The 18,559-nt window shown below is 40.2% G+C and overlaps 1 protein-coding gene across 1 annotated transcript; it reads left to right on the top strand.

The window, feature by feature from the left end:
- Positions 1-719: 719 nt before the first annotated feature.
- morc3a (MORC family CW-type zinc finger 3a) lies at positions 720-18,356 on the top strand. The gene is made up of 26 exons (XM_080018836.1): positions 720-733; positions 3,723-3,795; positions 4,184-4,316; positions 4,449-4,719; positions 5,915-6,054; positions 6,805-6,952; positions 7,951-8,079; positions 8,212-8,331; positions 8,417-8,517; positions 8,648-8,740; positions 8,862-8,987; positions 10,057-10,131; positions 11,068-11,110; positions 11,428-11,517; positions 11,759-11,891; positions 11,989-12,058; positions 12,227-12,717; positions 12,828-12,990; positions 14,060-14,134; positions 15,070-15,112; positions 15,430-15,519; positions 15,761-15,893; positions 15,991-16,060; positions 16,226-17,117; positions 17,586-17,761; positions 17,887-18,356. The coding sequence occupies exons 3-26, from the start codon at positions 4,219-4,221 to the stop codon at positions 18,026-18,028; spliced, it is 3,912 nt and encodes a 1,303-aa protein (XP_079874962.1). The 5' UTR covers positions 720-733; positions 3,723-3,795; positions 4,184-4,218; the 3' UTR covers positions 18,029-18,356.
- Positions 18,357-18,559: the final 203 nt, after the last annotated feature.

The raw sequence follows: 18,559 nt of genomic DNA, 5'->3' as shown, positions 1-18,559 counted from the left end.
TGTTGGGCTTGAGTTTGCCATGTTATGATCTCTTTATGCTGAATGCATTACGTTTGGAGGTTTCTGGTCAATATTTATCATTGTTTTGGGTTGTTGATTGGTTTCCAAGAAACATACATTTGCATAAAGAAAGGATATTTGCCCATTCCCATGTTGATAAGTATTAAACACAAAATATTTCAGGGTATTTTGAACAGCTTAAAAATGTGCGATTCATTTGTAATAACCTATGGACAATCATGCTATTAAATATCTTAATCGGTTGACAGCCCATATATATAGTATTTATAGCCTTGCTTGTTTAATTATCAATACAATAACAAGCAACCAGGCGGCTTTATAATATGATAACACATTTTTGGAGACACTCACAAAATCAGAAATTCTACATATTTACACTTGTTGCCTATTTAATCCCAATAAGTAATCAGTATCATGTTCGATTTCTTACGTGTATAATAAACCCAATGTCATGGGAATCGGTTGTAAATCAGGCGTGTTAGTCGATTTTGTAGTTCGGTCTGCATCGCCCAATACACATTGCATTTGTTTTTACCAGCGGAGCTTCACCGCTCCAATATGGCGACCACGCAGACGCACGTCAAAACGCACACGCAGTACCCACGTCTCTACGGTCGAGCCTACTTTGCGGTTTGAAGGTTTCGTTTCACTGTCGCGGGCAGCGATGGCAGCGGCAGCAACACCGACGGATCGTGGAGTCCCGTTGAGTACGGTGGGTGTTATTTGTTATGGCGCTCAGAAATTCATGTCCTTATCAGCAAGTTTGTCTCTGTTCCTGAGGTAGCCGACCTTAAAGACGCGCTGACAGCTGCCCTTCTATTTCTCCTACCACAGGCATCTCTTTTATACCAGTCGGTCTTTTAAAGTGATAATCAGTTAGATGATTTTGTTAGAAAAATACCACATTTGACACTTACTTTTTCTGGCTCTTTGTAATGAGACCGACATTCACTGTATTTGAGTTATGCCTATGTTCCTCCAATTTGCCGTTGACGTTGTTGGGGAGCGCGCCGCAAATGACGTCTACACCCGCGCTAAGGTGGGAGGGACTGCTTATTATTTCGAAAAATGTCTGGTTAGAGATGGTTATGTATTGGGAAGGACGGTAATTTGGAAATTATGTATTCACCCTGTTAATGCAGAGTTAAAGACTGACACTTAAAGCCAGAATTACGATGGCCCTGAGAGCTCAGCGCACTGCAACTTAAAACACATGCTGATAGACAAAACACAAGCAAATTACGAAAAACGCAACGCATTAACAGAAGACACTACCCCAACGACAGACGACACAACCGTACAGAACAGCCAAAATGGATCATATTTGATACATCAGTAATCACTTTATTTCATTCCATGCAATGTGCATTACGCTGAATAAAATGCTAAATACAGAGTTTTGATTATTAAATTACAGCTCTGCAGAGGCAATCACTCCTCACATGTCTTCTCTGGGAAATTTGAAAAAAGTCTATTTGCCTGAACAAGTACAGAAACGGTCTTTTTGCCGACCACAAAAGAAATACAAAGGCTGCTGTTGAAATTTCAAATCAGAAATTATTAAATGTTGCCTAAATCAGTTAACGAAAATCGTTTAAAAACAAACAAGTGATCAGTACATTTTTTTCCTCGCGTTAACACATCATTTCCAGAATCGTTTTGAGGACAGATTCTGCCAAGAAAATGTAATAAATTTAATTTGACTCCAGCATGGTTGGAAATTGATACTTAAAATAGATAATGAGATTAATGACAGATATACTAATATAAATATTAGCCAATGAGACAAGTGCTTAGTAGGGACTTGAAATTCCTCTGATATCATTTTGTAATGCAAATATGAGCTATTTTACAATCATGGTACACCACCTAAACAACCTAAATATGACAAATATAAAATAATTTAAAAAGAGTCACACATCACGACATCAGGGCAAAGTCACACGTCAGAAAGTCAGGGTAGAGCCGACGGGCTTCCTTCCCGCAGAGCGACGATGCAGAACTCCCCTCCTCTCTCCTGGTGCGTGCCAAGAAACGTATGAAAAAATAAATGATCCTGTCCCGCGTGCGGTATCGCATCATATTCGGTGTCCCTTCTCACGTGTGTTTTCGCGACAAAACCAGACTGGTCGGGGATTCCTCCTGGTGAAAGGTCTTGTGGTCACCGATCAGTCATGTAGTGCGAAACATCGTGGTCCAAAAGATTCAGGCTGGGGTCTCGGCCCGGGTCTCTGATCTTATCCTGACCTTCAAAATTTGGAAGAAATCACTGGAACAGAACAAAATCTGATGCGTACAAGTTTTATTGCGTATCGGAAAAACAAACACAAAAAACAAACTCGGAGTGGGCTTCGCAAAACCGACCGGTCTTACATCCCTTTCATCTCATATCTTATAGTCGCGGAGAAGCCCTATTTATTTGCTTATCCAGCCTTCTTTTGTGTCAGAGTAATCAAAATCCCGTTTTAAGATAAGATAAGATAAATCTTTATCAGTCCCACACCGGGGAAATTTACATTGTTCCAGCAGCAAAAAGGGGACAGCAGAAAATAGAGAGCATATCAAGGTAAGGCTTTGAGCCAATTACAGTTGTCCTGAAGACTTTAAAGTCGTGAACTGTGTCCGTGTCGTTACGAAGGAAGTGCCTCTTATGCTTGTGCTTCGTGAAAAATACGGAAATATTGGCAACCTTAGTAAAATCTGAGCAGAACAGAGCTCACAGCAAAAAGGAAAAAAGTCAGGCTTTTTCCTCCACAGCATTTACTTTTGCTTTTGCGACTTAAGTACATTTAATGCAATCTACTTTAGGACTTTTACTCGAGCAGTATTCCAATAAGTTACTTTCACTTTTAACGGAGTCGTTTTTTATCAAGTTATTTCTTCTTTTACAGAAGTTTTTCCACCACGGCTTGTACTGTAGTGTAATCCATCCAACACAGTCAAATTCATGGATTCATTGATTATATGTGTTTTTATGGGGGGGGGAATTTTGCCTTCATTATAGTGTAGTGAAGCGAAACAGGTAATTTTGGGATACATGGGTAGAGCGAGTAATAAGAGATTTCTTCAGTGATCACCAGGAAAGGTTATGTTCTTTATAGAATATGTATTCCACATAGATCTCTATGAACATATAGTCTTTTGGAAGTATATTTCACATTATAACCATTAGATGTGGGAATGTCACGGCGCCCACTTAATAACGTCAGCGAAACAGTCACCTTGGCACAATATAGGTGGTTACAGCTTGGTACCTGACCAAAGACTCCTTTATAGTCGCCGGTGTGACGTTTAGTGCGCGCGCCCTAAATGACGTTGTGAAGGATTCAGGGAGGTTGTGCGAAGAGGCTGGTTCAATCTGCACCGTCCATCCATGCGTGACCACAAAAACCACCAGATGCCGTTGAATTCATGGAAGGAGACTATTTTAATACCTCGGGACTTCTTCGTAGTGTTTACACTGAGAATTTGCACACGTTCACAACTACACCCTGCAGGGCCTACAATAAATATACATACATTCATACTTTCTATTTTAATTTTACTGTTTTTCCCCCCCTGGTGGTTTGTGTACAGCGCCCCCTGTCTTTCAGGGGAATATTGCCACGGCGTCGACACGGCAACGCCCAATTATGCTTGTGCCTTCTTCTAGTGGCATGTGTACTTTTAAACGTGTTTTGTAATGTTTGACCTGCTTGCAGCTTTGTCCCAAGTTCCTCCATACCAATTCTACCAGCCACACCTGGCCATTCAGCGCTATTGCGGAACTCATCGGTGAGTCATCTGACACAGTTGTGCGTTGATCGCTTATTATTGTTAGTTTCACATTCACTTGAAAGGCTTTTATAAATTTCCACTGAAGTCATTGCCGAGATGTGAAACAGGATCGCCAACTAAATACTTGTGAAAGGTGGAGTGAGTGCCTTATGAGTGTGCCCACTAAAATGTTTTGAAGCATGTTTTTGGTAAACCTATGTACTGTTGGAATTCGTCCAAAAAAGCTATGTGGCGCATGGGACAACACCCATGAGTCATGATTATATGATTAAAATGTGTGTATTTATTATGAATGCAGTGTGTAGTAATAATAATTATGGTATACAAAGGGGTTAATTATTTTGCATTTTTTTTTTCTGATTTTTATCCTTTATTTGTTCCCTAGACAATGCCTACGACCCCGATGTCAGTGCAAAACAAATGTGGATCGATAAGATGCAGATCAAAGACAAAGAATGCCTCATGTTCATGGACAACGGAAATGGTCTCAGTTATGAAGGGATGCACAAGATGCTCAGGTAAACATGCTCCCTCCATTCATTGCTAATTTAACTCTTCTCTTAATGAATCATAGCCCTGGATTTGATAACGATGTTGTCGCCATGCATTTCTAATATCTTCATGAACCTATTTTCTCATTTCCCTTCAAGTTTTGGATATAGCGAAAAGGTACCTGTAAATGGGAAATATCCAATTGGAATGTATGGCAATGGTTTCAAGTCTGGCTCCATGCGCCTCGGCAAAGATGCCATTGTGTTCTCCAAGTCAAAGAGCAGCTTGTGTGTCGGCATGCTGTCCCAAAATTACCTGAAAGCGATTGCAGCCAAGCAGATAATTGTGCCCATTATCAGCTTTGAGGAATCAACAACACATGAGCATATCCTTTGCAACAGCCCTGAGTTGAATTTGAAGCCCTCAACAGTATAAGTCAAGTCATGTTGTAAAGTGTATTATTGCCTATGGCTCGCGTCATTCAGTGACAAATTTCTGTGCATAAGCAGTTGGAAAAATTTCTTGAAATATTTTGTGTTTCATACTTATCAGCATGGGAATGGGCAAAGGTCTGTGCTGTTCACAGGACCAGCCATACAATGTACGTGGTTCTTACCAGGTCCTTGAGGTGCTTGAAGTGCTTGAATTTTGTCTTCAGAAATGTACTGGAATACCTGGAAAATAGCCCCTTTTGTGCGGAAGTGCTCGAAAAGTCCTTGAAAAAAACATGGTCATTGAAAACTTGTAATTCCCACCAGTTTTGTTATTCATATCCTAACATAACATTTTTACAGGATGGCTTTTACAACATAGATTATACCAGAGAAATGTAAATGTAATGCAGCATGGTTTGAAATTTACACTTATAATAGAAGATGAGAGTTTCAAAGGTTTTTCCTTGTCAGCACATTCACATTTTGACAGTTGAAACACATCATTTCAGCGTCGCCATGGTGATTTTGGACGGTTCATACAGTAAGCTGTCCCAACTCCGACCGTGCTGACTGTTCTTCAGATATACTTGGAGGGAAGAAAAAAAAATCCCCGGTATATTACGTTCAGCACCATTCCTTCCCCATGCGTCTTTCCTTTTGGTTAAGTCGCTAAACTCCGTTACATGTATTAGTGTATTATCATGTGATTCAATTAAAATAAGTCGTGTATAGATGCCCTGTGTGGTATTCCAGCACGTTGAGACAGAGCTTCCTGTCACTGTCTCATTGGAAAAACAACAAATGTCCACCTTGACATCAAGTGAGTAAATTTGTCTTGTGATTTGGCTTTTGTTCAAATATTTTTTTAAGGCTCGGCAGGGATGTTTTTATTCAAAACCAGTTTTTTGGGTTATAAAAAAAAGTATAGATATCAATAGCGGTCTCTAAAGATCTGAACACTACCATGATCTCGAGAGCAAGCCACTGCTGGGGCCATGAAGCAGGGTTCCAAGCTCATTTTCAGGCCGCAATTCTTGTGCAGCTCTTATGCATTCCATATAGATTAAAGATAAAACATATCCCCAGTTCATCAAAAGAGCGCACATCATGTGAATTTACTGAAACACGGATAGAACACTGGTTCTTCTAGTCATCCTTGACCTGCTGGTGAACTCTGTGTGGCGGAGAAGCACAGAGCCAGTCTGCGGGACATCCTCCGCCACTCCCCCTTCAAGACTCAGGCAGAGCTGCTCACTGAGATCAGAGCCATCACCTCCTCTTGTTCTCGGTCAACCACGGGGACGCGAATCATCATCTGGAACCTCCGTAGGTCTGTGTTTTATTTGATAATTTTTGAAGTTATACTCACCGAGATTCAAGAGGTTTATTTGTCACATAAGTATACATACGTTCATACATATACGTATATGCAGTGAAACGTCAATGCAACACCCCGGGAGATAATGCACAATAAGCTCTAAAAATACTCAAATGTGCGTAATCGACACGGAAACGCTCGCGCAGGGGACCGCAATGGGCGGCGCCACAATTGCGATTCTGCGTTCTATAATTATATAATAGTATTAACTGTCTGTGTTGTATTAAAAATACATTTAATTCAATCATTCTAAATTAAATTTAAATACCAGGCTTATATGCATATAAATAAATAAATAAATATATATACATATATATATATATATATATATATATATATATATATATATATATATATATATATATATATACACACACTTTTTATTTATTTTTTTGATAAATAACCTTTTCTTGGAGTCTTATTACCAGACTAATGCAACAAAATGTAAACTCTTGATTATCCCCTACCCATTATGCATTAGAAGTTATTATAATTTGTTATCATTAACAAATACTACGCATTTTTGTTCTTTTTCATATATAATAGATCAACTGTCTTTATTTATATTGCTTCGCTGAAGTGAAAAATATAAAGACACTGATAGTGAAATGAAGGATGCTGTGTACTGTATTAGGCTATTGCAAGAACCGGACCAATAAATAACTTGTATCACTGCATTTTTCCCAAATTATTTTTGAATAGGACATCTGAAGGGACAACGGAATTAGATTTTCAACAGGACCTTTATGATATCCGCATCCCATCTGATGTCCACGAAGGAATTACCAAGGAATACAAACGCCCAGAGAGACAAACATCGTCCATTCCTGAGAGTGACTATTCTTTACGTGTACGTAGTGACGAAGACACCATAAGCTGTCATTGCCGCTTCAAATTATGGCTGTGAAGTACTTGTATAATCTATTTATACATTGGTTAATTATTTTCTATCAATTAATATATAAATACAACTTAGACCAAAAAGTGACAACACAATAAGGAATAAAAAGTTACTAGATGACATTGTCAGTGTTAAGTTGTGTTGATAGACTCCTAGAAATGTTATGGGTTCGGCACTAACTAAAATTTGGTTAACTTTCCCCAAAAAAGAGATTTAATTTTGCTTAATATTGTTTATATTCAATCAAAATATGATTCTTAAGTTTATTGCACATGTAAAAAAGAATGGTCTTTGATTTAGCTGACATGAAAAATTGTCTGAGAAAGTCTTCAGTGGAATTTATTCATACCACCAGATCCCCTGACAACGCCACCCATACCACTGTTGGAAAAAACAAATTCCAAGGCCATTGAACATTTATTTTTTATTCATGTTATTCATTTCTACTCATTCATTTTAAAATAAAACCAAATGGGTCTTACATATGACTACAATACAAGAAAGAGAAGAGAGGCATAGTGTGGCAGTTTCGCATACCACCCAAGTGGCGTGTTCAGGGCCCTCCGGCACAGAGACACAGACGACGGGGGTTGTTAACACCAGTTTAATGTAGAGAGTGGGTTCGCTGGAATTAACCCAGGAGCAGATAGAACATGTCTTGACACAGGCTCCTCTCCTGAGTGAGTGCGGGGATGGAGGTTTTAACCTGTTGCTCATTAGATAAACCAACGAGCAACAGGCATGCAGCCACGCTGATCCCAATCACCTAGATCCAGGTCAGGTGTGGCTGCGGCTGCTCAAACCACACCAACCCCACCCCACACATAGTTTGTAGAAAAATATTGGTCATGTATTTCCTGATCTTGATACAATATAGCCATAACATAAGCTCTGAATTCATATTAAGATTTCAGAAATCTGAACAAGCATGTTTTTAATCGACCTAGGCATACTGCAGGATTCTCTACCTGAAGCCCAGAATGAAGATCAACATTCGTGGGGAAGTGGTGAAGATGCAGCTCATCTCCAAAAACCTTGCCTTGATTGCCAAGGACAATTACAAGCCCACTTTCATAGTATCCTTTTCACATACTGTAGCTCTTGTTGAAACCTTGTATTTTATATATACTTCTGGAATTGCACAGAAAGAGAATATCTACACGCCTGCTTCAGATTGTACTTGTAGTCTACCTTAAGTCTTGCTGTAGAAAAAATGTATCACAATCACTTTTGGATACAACACAAATAGCAAAGACCAGTACGGCATTATGATGTATCACAAAAACCGCCTCATCAAATCCTATGAACGCGTGGGCTGTCAACTAAGGGTGAGTTTATGATTTTATACAGTGGTAGAATGTCTTTTGAAGCCTTTTTTTTTACTTAGCAATCATGTGACTTTGCTTCCTACAGGCCACCAACACCAAAGGTGTTGGGGTCATTGGGGTCATAGAGTGTGATTTTCTGGAACCTACCCACAACAAGCAGGATTTTGACAACACTGACAAATACAGGTTTGGGCAACAATCGTGATTATGATTTTTTTTTTTTTTCTAAAATTTATATTGAAATTACTAGACAAGAGTCTTTACCTGCTTCTGTCATTATTGACAAGAAAAAAACACTTGTTTTTTTTCGGTCCAGGAAAACTATCAACAATTTGGCAATTAAGCTGGAGGACTACTGGAAGGAAATCGCCCACAAGAATAAAAACAGCGCACCAGTGGAGGATATAGAGTTAGTCCATCACAGTTTCCATTGTCCTGCATGTATTATTTCTGTGTTGTTTTCTCTCTGCGCTTTTCATTCCCATAATGGTAGCAAAACATCCCCTTTGTCTTTGTGTTGGTATCCTCAGGAAGAAGCCAGATCAAAACTGGGTTCAGTGTGACGACTGTTTGAAATGGAGGAAAGTCCCTGATGGGATGGAGTGTGAAGAGATTCCACACTGGCTCTGCAATATGAATCCTAACCCTTCCTTCAGGTAAATAAATAACTACATTTCTGTCATACAGCTCACACAAGGCATAATATGTTATTGTTATACATTAGGGGTGTAATGTGAGTGACTTATGTTACATATTCTCAATGCTGTCAATGTAAACATTAACTGGCGGAACCCGGCAAAAACAGACAAGAACACACATGCAACAAAAACTCACCGCATTATTTAGACAGCCTTTTCTATAGCCCTGATTCAAAGAGGGCAACAGAAATCACTGCAGAGATTGGTGCATTTACTGCCTTGGATTGGAGTCCCACATGCTTCTGACAAATTTAACGTTCATCGGCAGCGGAATTCAGCAAGTTCTCATTGAGTGTTTGAGTGTGCACTGTTCCCTCATGCTTAATTAATTACATGAGAGTCAGAGTGTAAACCGAAATTGGAAAAACATGTCGTGCTGAGGGTCAAAAGTAAGATATTGAGAACTCTATTCATCACCTCTCATAATACCATCGAAAAACAATAGATGCAAAGCTGTGATTTATAGGACTGAACTTAACGGACTGACTCACCTACAGGTGAAATATTAACAGACGTGAGAGATTACAAGCAAAATGAGCACAGAAAGAAGAGGATGGATACCAAGTAGAATTATGTTTCTCTGTGCTTTTGGTTTAACCTTTTTTCATATACTTGCCAGTAGAGATTATTATAAGTGAAAGTGTCCATTCTAATTTCATTTAAGATCACTCGATTCATGACTCCCTTGTTATCACAACACAATGAATAGAGACTGCTGGCTGTCCCATTACGAACAGCCTACAACCATTTAATGTGTCCAGGTGTCCGAAAACCATCAAAAATTGTAAAAATCCTCAGAAGTGAAGGAAGGAAGCAGAAGTGACTACTAAAATTACACCCCTCGTGTAATACATCTAATACAACCGGGAACAGTTTTGAAAATATCCTGTAACGGTGATAAAATTGGTATTTTGTGAAACACGAATGAAACTATGAAACAAATCCTGGAGGAAACACACACCAGTAAGGAGGAGGATAGTTTGTGCGTGTGTGACATTTGTATTCTTTATGGACTCGTCCCTTCCAGGAGCTGCGCGATAAGAGAGGAGCTAGAGGACTCGGACTCTGAACAGCCTACTAACAAGAAGACCTACAAAAAACAGTTGGTGCCATTTTTAGCAATATTAAATCCCAAAAGTAAGCCTCATGGATTATTTGAAGTGGAAATCCACAAAAATCATCTCCTGTTGGGTGAATTCCATTCTAAACTGCAACGTATTTTGTTTTTGTTTTTTCAACATCCGTGTTTACCATCGTCTTCACTCCCAGGCGCTCACTTACTTTTCTCGAAATATGTGACAGAGCTCGTAATTCAATCCGCTCGTATAGCAAATCAAATTTCCCCATTGAAATTATTTGAAATGCCATTAATCTGTTCCAGCCCCCAAAAAACCACCCCAATTTCTTTTGTTACGTGTTTTTTAATAACAAATTTTATTTATAAATAACAATTATTGTATAAAAACATAATGAAAGAGAATTTAAGAAATCAACTTTTTTTTTTTTTTCTATGATTTCATGCTTTAATTCAATCGACATCATCCGCTTCTTCTTCTCTCAGAAGGAAACAAAACGCGAGCACAAAACACAAAAGAGATGCTTCCACGGTCAGCTAACCACGTGACGAGAACGAGTGAGACGCGGGATGCTGGCCGGATTCGCTCGCCACGCCAACTAGCGGCGGCGCACCTGAAGCTCGCTGCTCATAACTCACATTTTTTCTCGCAAATCAATACAAAAAAATCGACGGAACGACGGCTCGTAACTGGGAAAACTCGTATGTTAGTGCACTCGTAAATCAAGGTACTACTGTATAGCATTTTTAACAAAATAATCTCACAGATTATAACTTTAAATTCATTCCGAGGCTTATTGCGTCAATGTGACTCAATCCACTTGAGTCTTCAAGTGGATTCGCAATTAAACCTGAAAATATAATTTCTGTCCATATTGAAGGTGATCCAGCTAACTTACCTGTAATATTACAGTCAAAATAGATAATGGAAATTAATGATATCCCTGTTGTCTTTTCTTACAGGGAGAGGGAGGACAAACGGAAACAAGAAATAGAAAAAAGGATGGTAAAGAATGCTGTTATTTCTGTCAGTGCTGCTGCTGATTATACTTTATGCTTTTGTGTGTGTTAAAAGCAATAGTTTTCCATGCGTTTGCACTTGTGTTGTATAATCAAGTATGCTGACAATAAAATATTTGCCAAGATGTTTGTCATGATGGTTAAACTGGTCGGAGAGAATACCTTGAAAATAGTTGCGAAGAAAACCAATATCAAGTCTTCTAGTTAAATACAAATGGAAATTAGTATCCATTGGATCAGGATTTCCAACAGATTGGAATATGTGGCTGACTTACAGGTGGCATTTCCACTTTATTCATACAGCGCAAGGAAGAGGAAAAGCGGCAGGCAAAGCGGCTGGCAAAGCGGCGTTCTGCTGAGGCTAAGAAAATGAAAAAGAAGCTGCCTGGATTGGTGAGTGCGATACATGATAATATCCTCTCATTGTAATGAACTGGTGCTGTCAATTCAGTTGACAGACCATATTTTTCGGGGTTTTTTTTATTAAATAAATAATATTAGGAAAAAATCAGAGGAACGTTACAACAAGGAATGGACAGTGATAATAATCAGATAATGAACAGAAATAATAAAATAAGTCGCCCACAGTGATTTTTGTTAACGTCTCTGTTTGTTCCTAACGTCATGTCCATAGAGCTTCCAGCCAGCTGTCCACTCGCCATCTACTCCTTACACCCATAAGAGCAGGTCAAGCATTGGGATGTCAGTGGTGGGTGCTGCAAGGGATGAAGCTTCTCTTCTTGGCTCCTCAAATCTCTCACAAGATCGTAAGATGTGGTTCTCTTGTCCAATTTTGGAGTGCGATATTTTCAGGTTTTTCTGTGGGGGTTTTGTCTGTAAATGACAAAATGTCTGTTTCTACAGCATGCACCCCCTCCTGTAGCAGCAGTCTTCCAGTAATAGCTAATGTGTACTCTGAAGCAACACCACCAAGGTATAACTTCTCTCTCTCTCTCTCTCTCTCTCTCTCTCTCTCTCTCTCTCTCTCTCTCTCTCTCTCTGTCCTTAACTTTCTTTTTGATGTTGTTTCAAAGGATCAGTTTGTTGAAAACACCTCAGTTTGACACTATCTAGTCACTTGACTCTCTGAATTTGTACGCAGTGGGATGAAGAGGTTGTTGGCCGAGACTCCAGACAGTGTGTCCAAAAGATCAAGACTAAATGAGCCCAAGAGTAGTACCCCAGACACGGCGGCGTCAACAGTGGACACGAGCCTAGTTCTCAAGTTTTATGAGAGTCATGACGACAATGACACAACCGATGACGAGATTTGCGTCATGGAGGCCGTCAGTACTCCCAAGCCCACTGACCCGGCCAAAGTCAAGTTAGAGCCTGAATCTCAAGAGCTCAGTTTTGCGAGAGAGCGTAACTATACCGCGTCAGATACCGCCTTGGAAATGAGTGCTGTGGGAAGCTGCGGCACAGAGACCCCGGCGATAGGGACAGGTCCCTTCGCGCTACCCCCTCCAGAGCAGACCAGCACCGCCACCCAGACCAAAACGCCCAGAGTGAAAGATGAAGTGATGGAGGAGGGGAGTATGAGTGACACAAGGGACCAAAAAGTTGGAGAATCTGTGACGGAGCAGCAAATCAGTGGGAGCAAGGCTTGAGGATATAGAGTTAGTCCATCACAGTTTCCATTGTCCTGCATGTATTATTTCTGTGTTGTTTTCTCTCTGCGCTTTTCATTCCCATAATGGTAGCAAAACATCCCCTTTGTCTTTGTGTTGGTATCCTCAGGAAGAAGCCAGATCAAAACTGGGTTCAGTGTGACGACTGTTTGAAATGGAGGAAAGTCCCTGATGGGATGGACTGTGAAAAGATTCCACACTGGTTCTGCAATATGAATCCTAACCCTTCCTTCAGGTAAATAAATAACTACATTTCTGTCATACAGCTCACACAAGGCATAATATGTTATTGTTATACATTAGGGGTGTAATGTGAGTGACTTATGTTACATATTCTCAATGCTGTCAATGTAAACATTAACTGGCGGAACCCGGCAAAAACAGACAAGAACACACATGCAACAAAAACTCACCGCATTATTTAGACAGCCTTTTCTATAGCCCTGATTCAAAGAGGGCAACAGAAATCACTGCAGAGATTGGTGCATTTACTGCCTTGGATTGGAGTCCCACATGCTTCTGACAAATTTAACGTTCATCGGCAGCGGAATTCAGCAAGTTCTCATTGAGTGTTTGAGTGTGCACTGTTCCCTCATGCTTAATTAATTACATGAGAGTCAGAGTGTAAACCGAAATTGGAAAAACATGTCGTGCTGAGGGTCAAAAGTAAGATATTGAGAACTCTATTCATCACCTCTCATAATACCATCGAAAAACAATAGATGCAAAGCTGTGATTTATAGGACTGAACTTAACGGACTGACTCACCTACAGGTGAAATATTAACAGACGTGAGAGATTACAAGCAAAATGAGCACAGAAAGAAGAGGATGGATACCAAGTAGAATTATGTTTCTCTGTGCTTTTGGTTTAACCTTTTTTCATATACTTGCCAGTAGAGATTATTATAAGTGAAAGTGTCCATTCTAATTTCATTTAAGATCACTCGATTCATGACTCCCTTGTTATCACAACACAATGAATAGAGACTGCTGGCTGTCCCATTACGAACAGCCTACAACCATTTAATGTGTCCAGGTGTCCGAAAACCATCAAAAATTGTAAAAATCCTCAGAAGTGAAGGAAGGAAGCAGAAGTGACTACTAAAATTACACCCCTCGTGTAATACATCTAATACAACCGGGAACAGTTTTGAAAATATCCTGTAACGGTGATAAAATTGGTATTTTGTGAAACACGAATGAAACTATGAAACAAATCCTGGAGGAAACACACACCAGTAAGGAGGAGGATAGTTTGTGCGTGTGTGACATTTGTATTCTTTATGGACTCGTCCCTTCCAGGAGCTGCGCGATAAGAGAGGAGCTAGAGGACTCGGACTCTGAACAGCCTACTAACAAGAAGACCTACAAAAAACAGTTGGTGCCATTTTTAGCAATATTAAATCCCAAAAGTAAGCCTCATGGATTATTTGAAGTGGAAATCCACAAAAATCATCTCCTGTTGGGTGAATTCCATTCTAAACTGCAACGTATTTTGTTTTTGTTTTTTCAACATCCGTGTTTACCATCGTCTTCACTCCCAGGCGCTCACTTTTTTTTCTCGAAATATGTGACAGAGCTCGTAATTCAATCCGCTCGTATAGCAAATCAAATTTCCCCATTGAAATTATTTGAAATGCCATTAATCTGTTCCAGCCCCCAAAAAACCACCCCAATTTCTTTTGTTACGTGTTTTTTAATAACAAATTTTATTTATAAATAACAATTATTGTATAAAAACATAATGAAAGAGAATTTAAGAAATCAACTTTTTTTTTTTTTCTATGATTTCATGCTTTAATTCAATCGACATCATCCGCTTCTTCTTCTCTCAGAAGGAAACAAAACGCGAGCACAAAACACAAAAGAGATGCTTCCACGGTCAGCTAACCACGTGACGAGAACGAGTGAGACGCGGGATGCTGGCCGGATTCGCTCGCCACGCCAACTAGCGGCGGCGCACCTGAAGCTCGCTGCTCATAACTCACATTTTTTCTCGCAAATCAATACAAAAAAATCGACGGAACGACGGCTCGTAACTGGGAAAACTCGTATGTTAGTGCACTCGTAAATCAAGGTACTACTGTATAGCATTTTTAACAAAATAATCTCACAGATTATAACTTTAAATTCATTCCGAGGCTTATTGCGTCAATGTGACTCAATCCACTTGAGTCTTCAAGTGGATTCGCAATTAAACCTGAAAATATAATTTCTGTCCATATTGAAGGTGATCCAGCTAACTTACCTGTAATATTACAGTCAAAATAGATAATGGAAATTAATGATATCCCTGTTGTCTTTTCTTACAGGGAGAGGGAGGACAAACGGAAACAAGAAATAGAAAAAAGGATGGTAAAGAATGCTGTTATTTCTGTCAGTGCTGCTGCTGATTATACTTTATGCTTTTGTGTGTGTTAAAAGCAATAGTTTTCCATGCGTTTGCACTTGTGTTGTATAATCAAGTATGCTGACAATAAAATATTTGCCAAGATGTTTGTCATGATGGTTAAACTGGTCGGAGAGAATACCTTGAAAATAGTTGCGAAGAAAACCAATATCAAGTCTTCTAGTTAAATACAAATGGAAATTAGTATCCATTGGATCAGGATTTCCAACAGATTGGAATATGTGGCTGACTTACAGGTGGCATTTCCACTTTATTCATACAGCGCAAGGAAGAGGAAAAGCGGCAGGCAAAGCGGCTGGCAAAGCGGCGTTCTGCTGAGGCTAAGAAAATGAAAAAGAAGCTGCCTGGATTGGTGAGTGCGATACATGATAATATCCTCTCATTGTAATGAACTGGTGCTGTCAATTCAGTTGACAGACCATATTTTTCGGGGTTTTTTTTATTAAATAAATAATATTAGGAAAAAATCAGAGGAACGTTACAACAAGGAATGGACAGTGATAATAATCAGATAATGAACAGAAATAATAAAATAAGTCGCCCACAGTGATTTTTGTTAACGTCTCTGTTTGTTCCTAACGTCATGTCCATAGAGCTTCCAGCCAGCTGTCCACTCGCCATCTACTCCTTACACCCATAAGAGCAGGTCAAGCATTGGGATGTCAGTGGTGGGTGCTGCAAGGGATGAAGCTTCTCTTCTTGGCTCCTCAAATCTCTCACAAGATCGTAAGATGTGGTTCTCTTGTCCAATTTTGGAGTGCGATATTTTCAGGTTTTTCTGTGGGGGTTTTGTCTGTAAATGACAAAATGTCTGTTTCTACAGCATGCACCCCCTCCTGTAGCAGCAGTCTTCCAGTAATAGCTAATGTGTACTCTGAAGCAACACCACCAAGGTATAACTTTCTCTCTCTCTCTCTCTCTCTCTCTCTCTCTCTCTCTCTCTCTCTCTCTCTCTCTGTCCTTAACTTTCTTTTTGATGTTGTTTCAAAGGATCAGTTTGTTGAAAACACCTCAGTTTGACACTATCTAGTCACTTGACTCTCTGAATTTGTACGCAGTGGGATGAAGAGGTTGTTGGCCGAGACTCCAGACAGTGTGTCCAAAAGATCAAGACTAAATGAGCCCAAGAGTAGTACCCCAGACACGGCGGCGTCAACAGTGGACACGAGCCTAGTTCTCAAGTTTTATGAGAGTCATGACGACAATGACACAACCGATGACGAGATTTGCGTCATGGAGGCCGTCAGTACTCCCAAGCCCACTGACCCGGCCAAAGTCAAGTTAGAGCCTGAATCTCAAGAGCTCAGTTTTGCGAGAGAGCGTAACTATACCGCGTCAGATACCGCCTTGGAAATGAGTGCTGTGGGAAGCTGCGGCACAGAGACCCCGGCGATAGGGACAGGTCCCTTCGCGCTACCCCCTCCAGAGCAGACCAGCACCGCCACCCAGACCAAAACGCCCAGAGTGAAAGATGAAGTGATGGAGGAGGGGAGTATGAGTGACACAAGGGACCAAAAAGTTGGAGAATCTGTGACGGAGCAGCAAATCAGTGGGAGCAAGGCGCGGGAACAGCAAGATCATCTCCTGGAGCGGCTGCAGGCTGCATCCGAGGAGAGAGACCACTACAAAGAGCAGGTCCATCATCTGACGTTAAGCCTAAAAGACATGGAGACCAGAACGCAGGGACTGTCTGGAAGTTTGGACAATTTGGGGAAGAAAGAGTGCACTCCGCAATCGAGCCAAACAGAGGAACTAGGAGAGGACTACCAAAGTCTTTATGATCAAGCCAGACAAAGAATAGATGAGTTGGCAGAGGAGAAAAAGGCTTTATTGGAAGCAATGCTGACCAATCCCAAACCCAGCTCTCCCCAACAGGACGGGGGAAAATTGGATGCCTTAATGCAGCTATTGGAGCAAAGCAACAAGGAGAGCAGTGTATTGCGTTTACAGGTGAGGGAGTTAAGGCAACCATATTTATTAAGAAAATGGAAAAATTGAAACGCCTTCAATGGTATCTTTGTGTTATCTCATAGAGGTTGACCGATTATTGGTCCAGACAATGATCGGATTATTAGAACAGTCAAACCCATCGATGGGTTTGCAATTTTTAAAAGTCCCTTTGTATCTGATGTGTGCGTTCCTCTGACGCTACTTACACTTTAAAAGATAAATTATGAATTATTTGTAATACTATTCATAATTTTTAACTTTATTATTGATATGTATTATTAACTTTTATTGTTAAAATGTATCTCTCGTGTATATAGACAATATCTGAGGTATCTGATATCTCAGTACCATGAAGAGTATGTGTCCTTACAGAATACTGGTTGGATCTTAGTCTCTTCCCCCTCGCTTGCTTGTACACACACTCACACACATTCATGCATGTTGACACACTGTCTGTTTTTGCATCAGGTGTTTCAGTTGGAGGGAGACAGGGACACCATGTCTGCTCAATGTGAACAGCTCAAGTTAATCGTGGAGCAGTTGAAGGCTGCCGATTCCACCTCTCAGACTGCGAATTCCAGTGTCAAAAAAGAGCCGGAGGAGGCAGAAGGAACGGTGACTTCACATGAAGAAACATTCAGAAGGTATGGCCACTTCAGATATTTGCCCTTCCCTTATGAATGTACATATTTCTGTTTGATTCAAATATGTTAACCTAATACTGAAGCAATTTTAATTGTTTATCGCTGTCTCTCCTGAACCTTCCTAGTTTGTTGGAGCTGCGGCAAAATGTGGGTCGCCTTCTGGTGTCTCATGTTCCTGCTTTGGACCTGGGTCAAATCAATTACAATTGTGATGTCATTGATGAGATTCTTGAACAGTTTCTTTCTGGACGTAATGGCCAGTTATAATTTTGGAAATTTTTATTGGTTATTGGGTGAAGGGCTGATCACTGAAAGTATTTATGCAATGCACACATCTCAGGATTAACAATTTCTACTTTTATTCTTTTTTTCTTTTTTTTTTAACTTTTTCATTTGACTCTACAATGGTACATAAGATACGTATATCAGTGGGAGGCCACACATGAAAAATAATATATCGTGGTGTCCCGTGGCATGCCCACAAAGATCCCAGACCGCAACAGGGCCAGTGTTCTGACACCTGTGCAGAGGGACTGAAAAGGATCTCCGTATTTACGACCCCCCTTCCTTTATTGTTGTGTATGTGTGTGTGTGTGTGGGGGGTTGCTTTGTTAATAAATTGTGTCTGTTGTACTGAAACACAAAGCCTCGCTGTCTTCATTGAAACCTTTTAACCCTTTCTCGCCACATTGCTGTCAGAAGTGGGATCGAAGGAGGAGGAGCGTGCTGTGATCTCGTGAGAAACACGGACGTGAGTACAGATCCAGCCATGGCGGCGCCCAGCTGCACAAACTAAAA

This window comes from Zeus faber, assembly GCF_960531495.2.
Source record: "Zeus faber genome assembly, chromosome: 18".
Classification (NCBI taxonomy): Eukaryota; Metazoa; Chordata; class Actinopteri; order Zeiformes; family Zeidae; genus Zeus; species Zeus faber.
The sequence above is the reverse complement of the archived record's forward strand: the minus strand, read 5'-3'. Positions and strand labels throughout refer to the sequence as shown.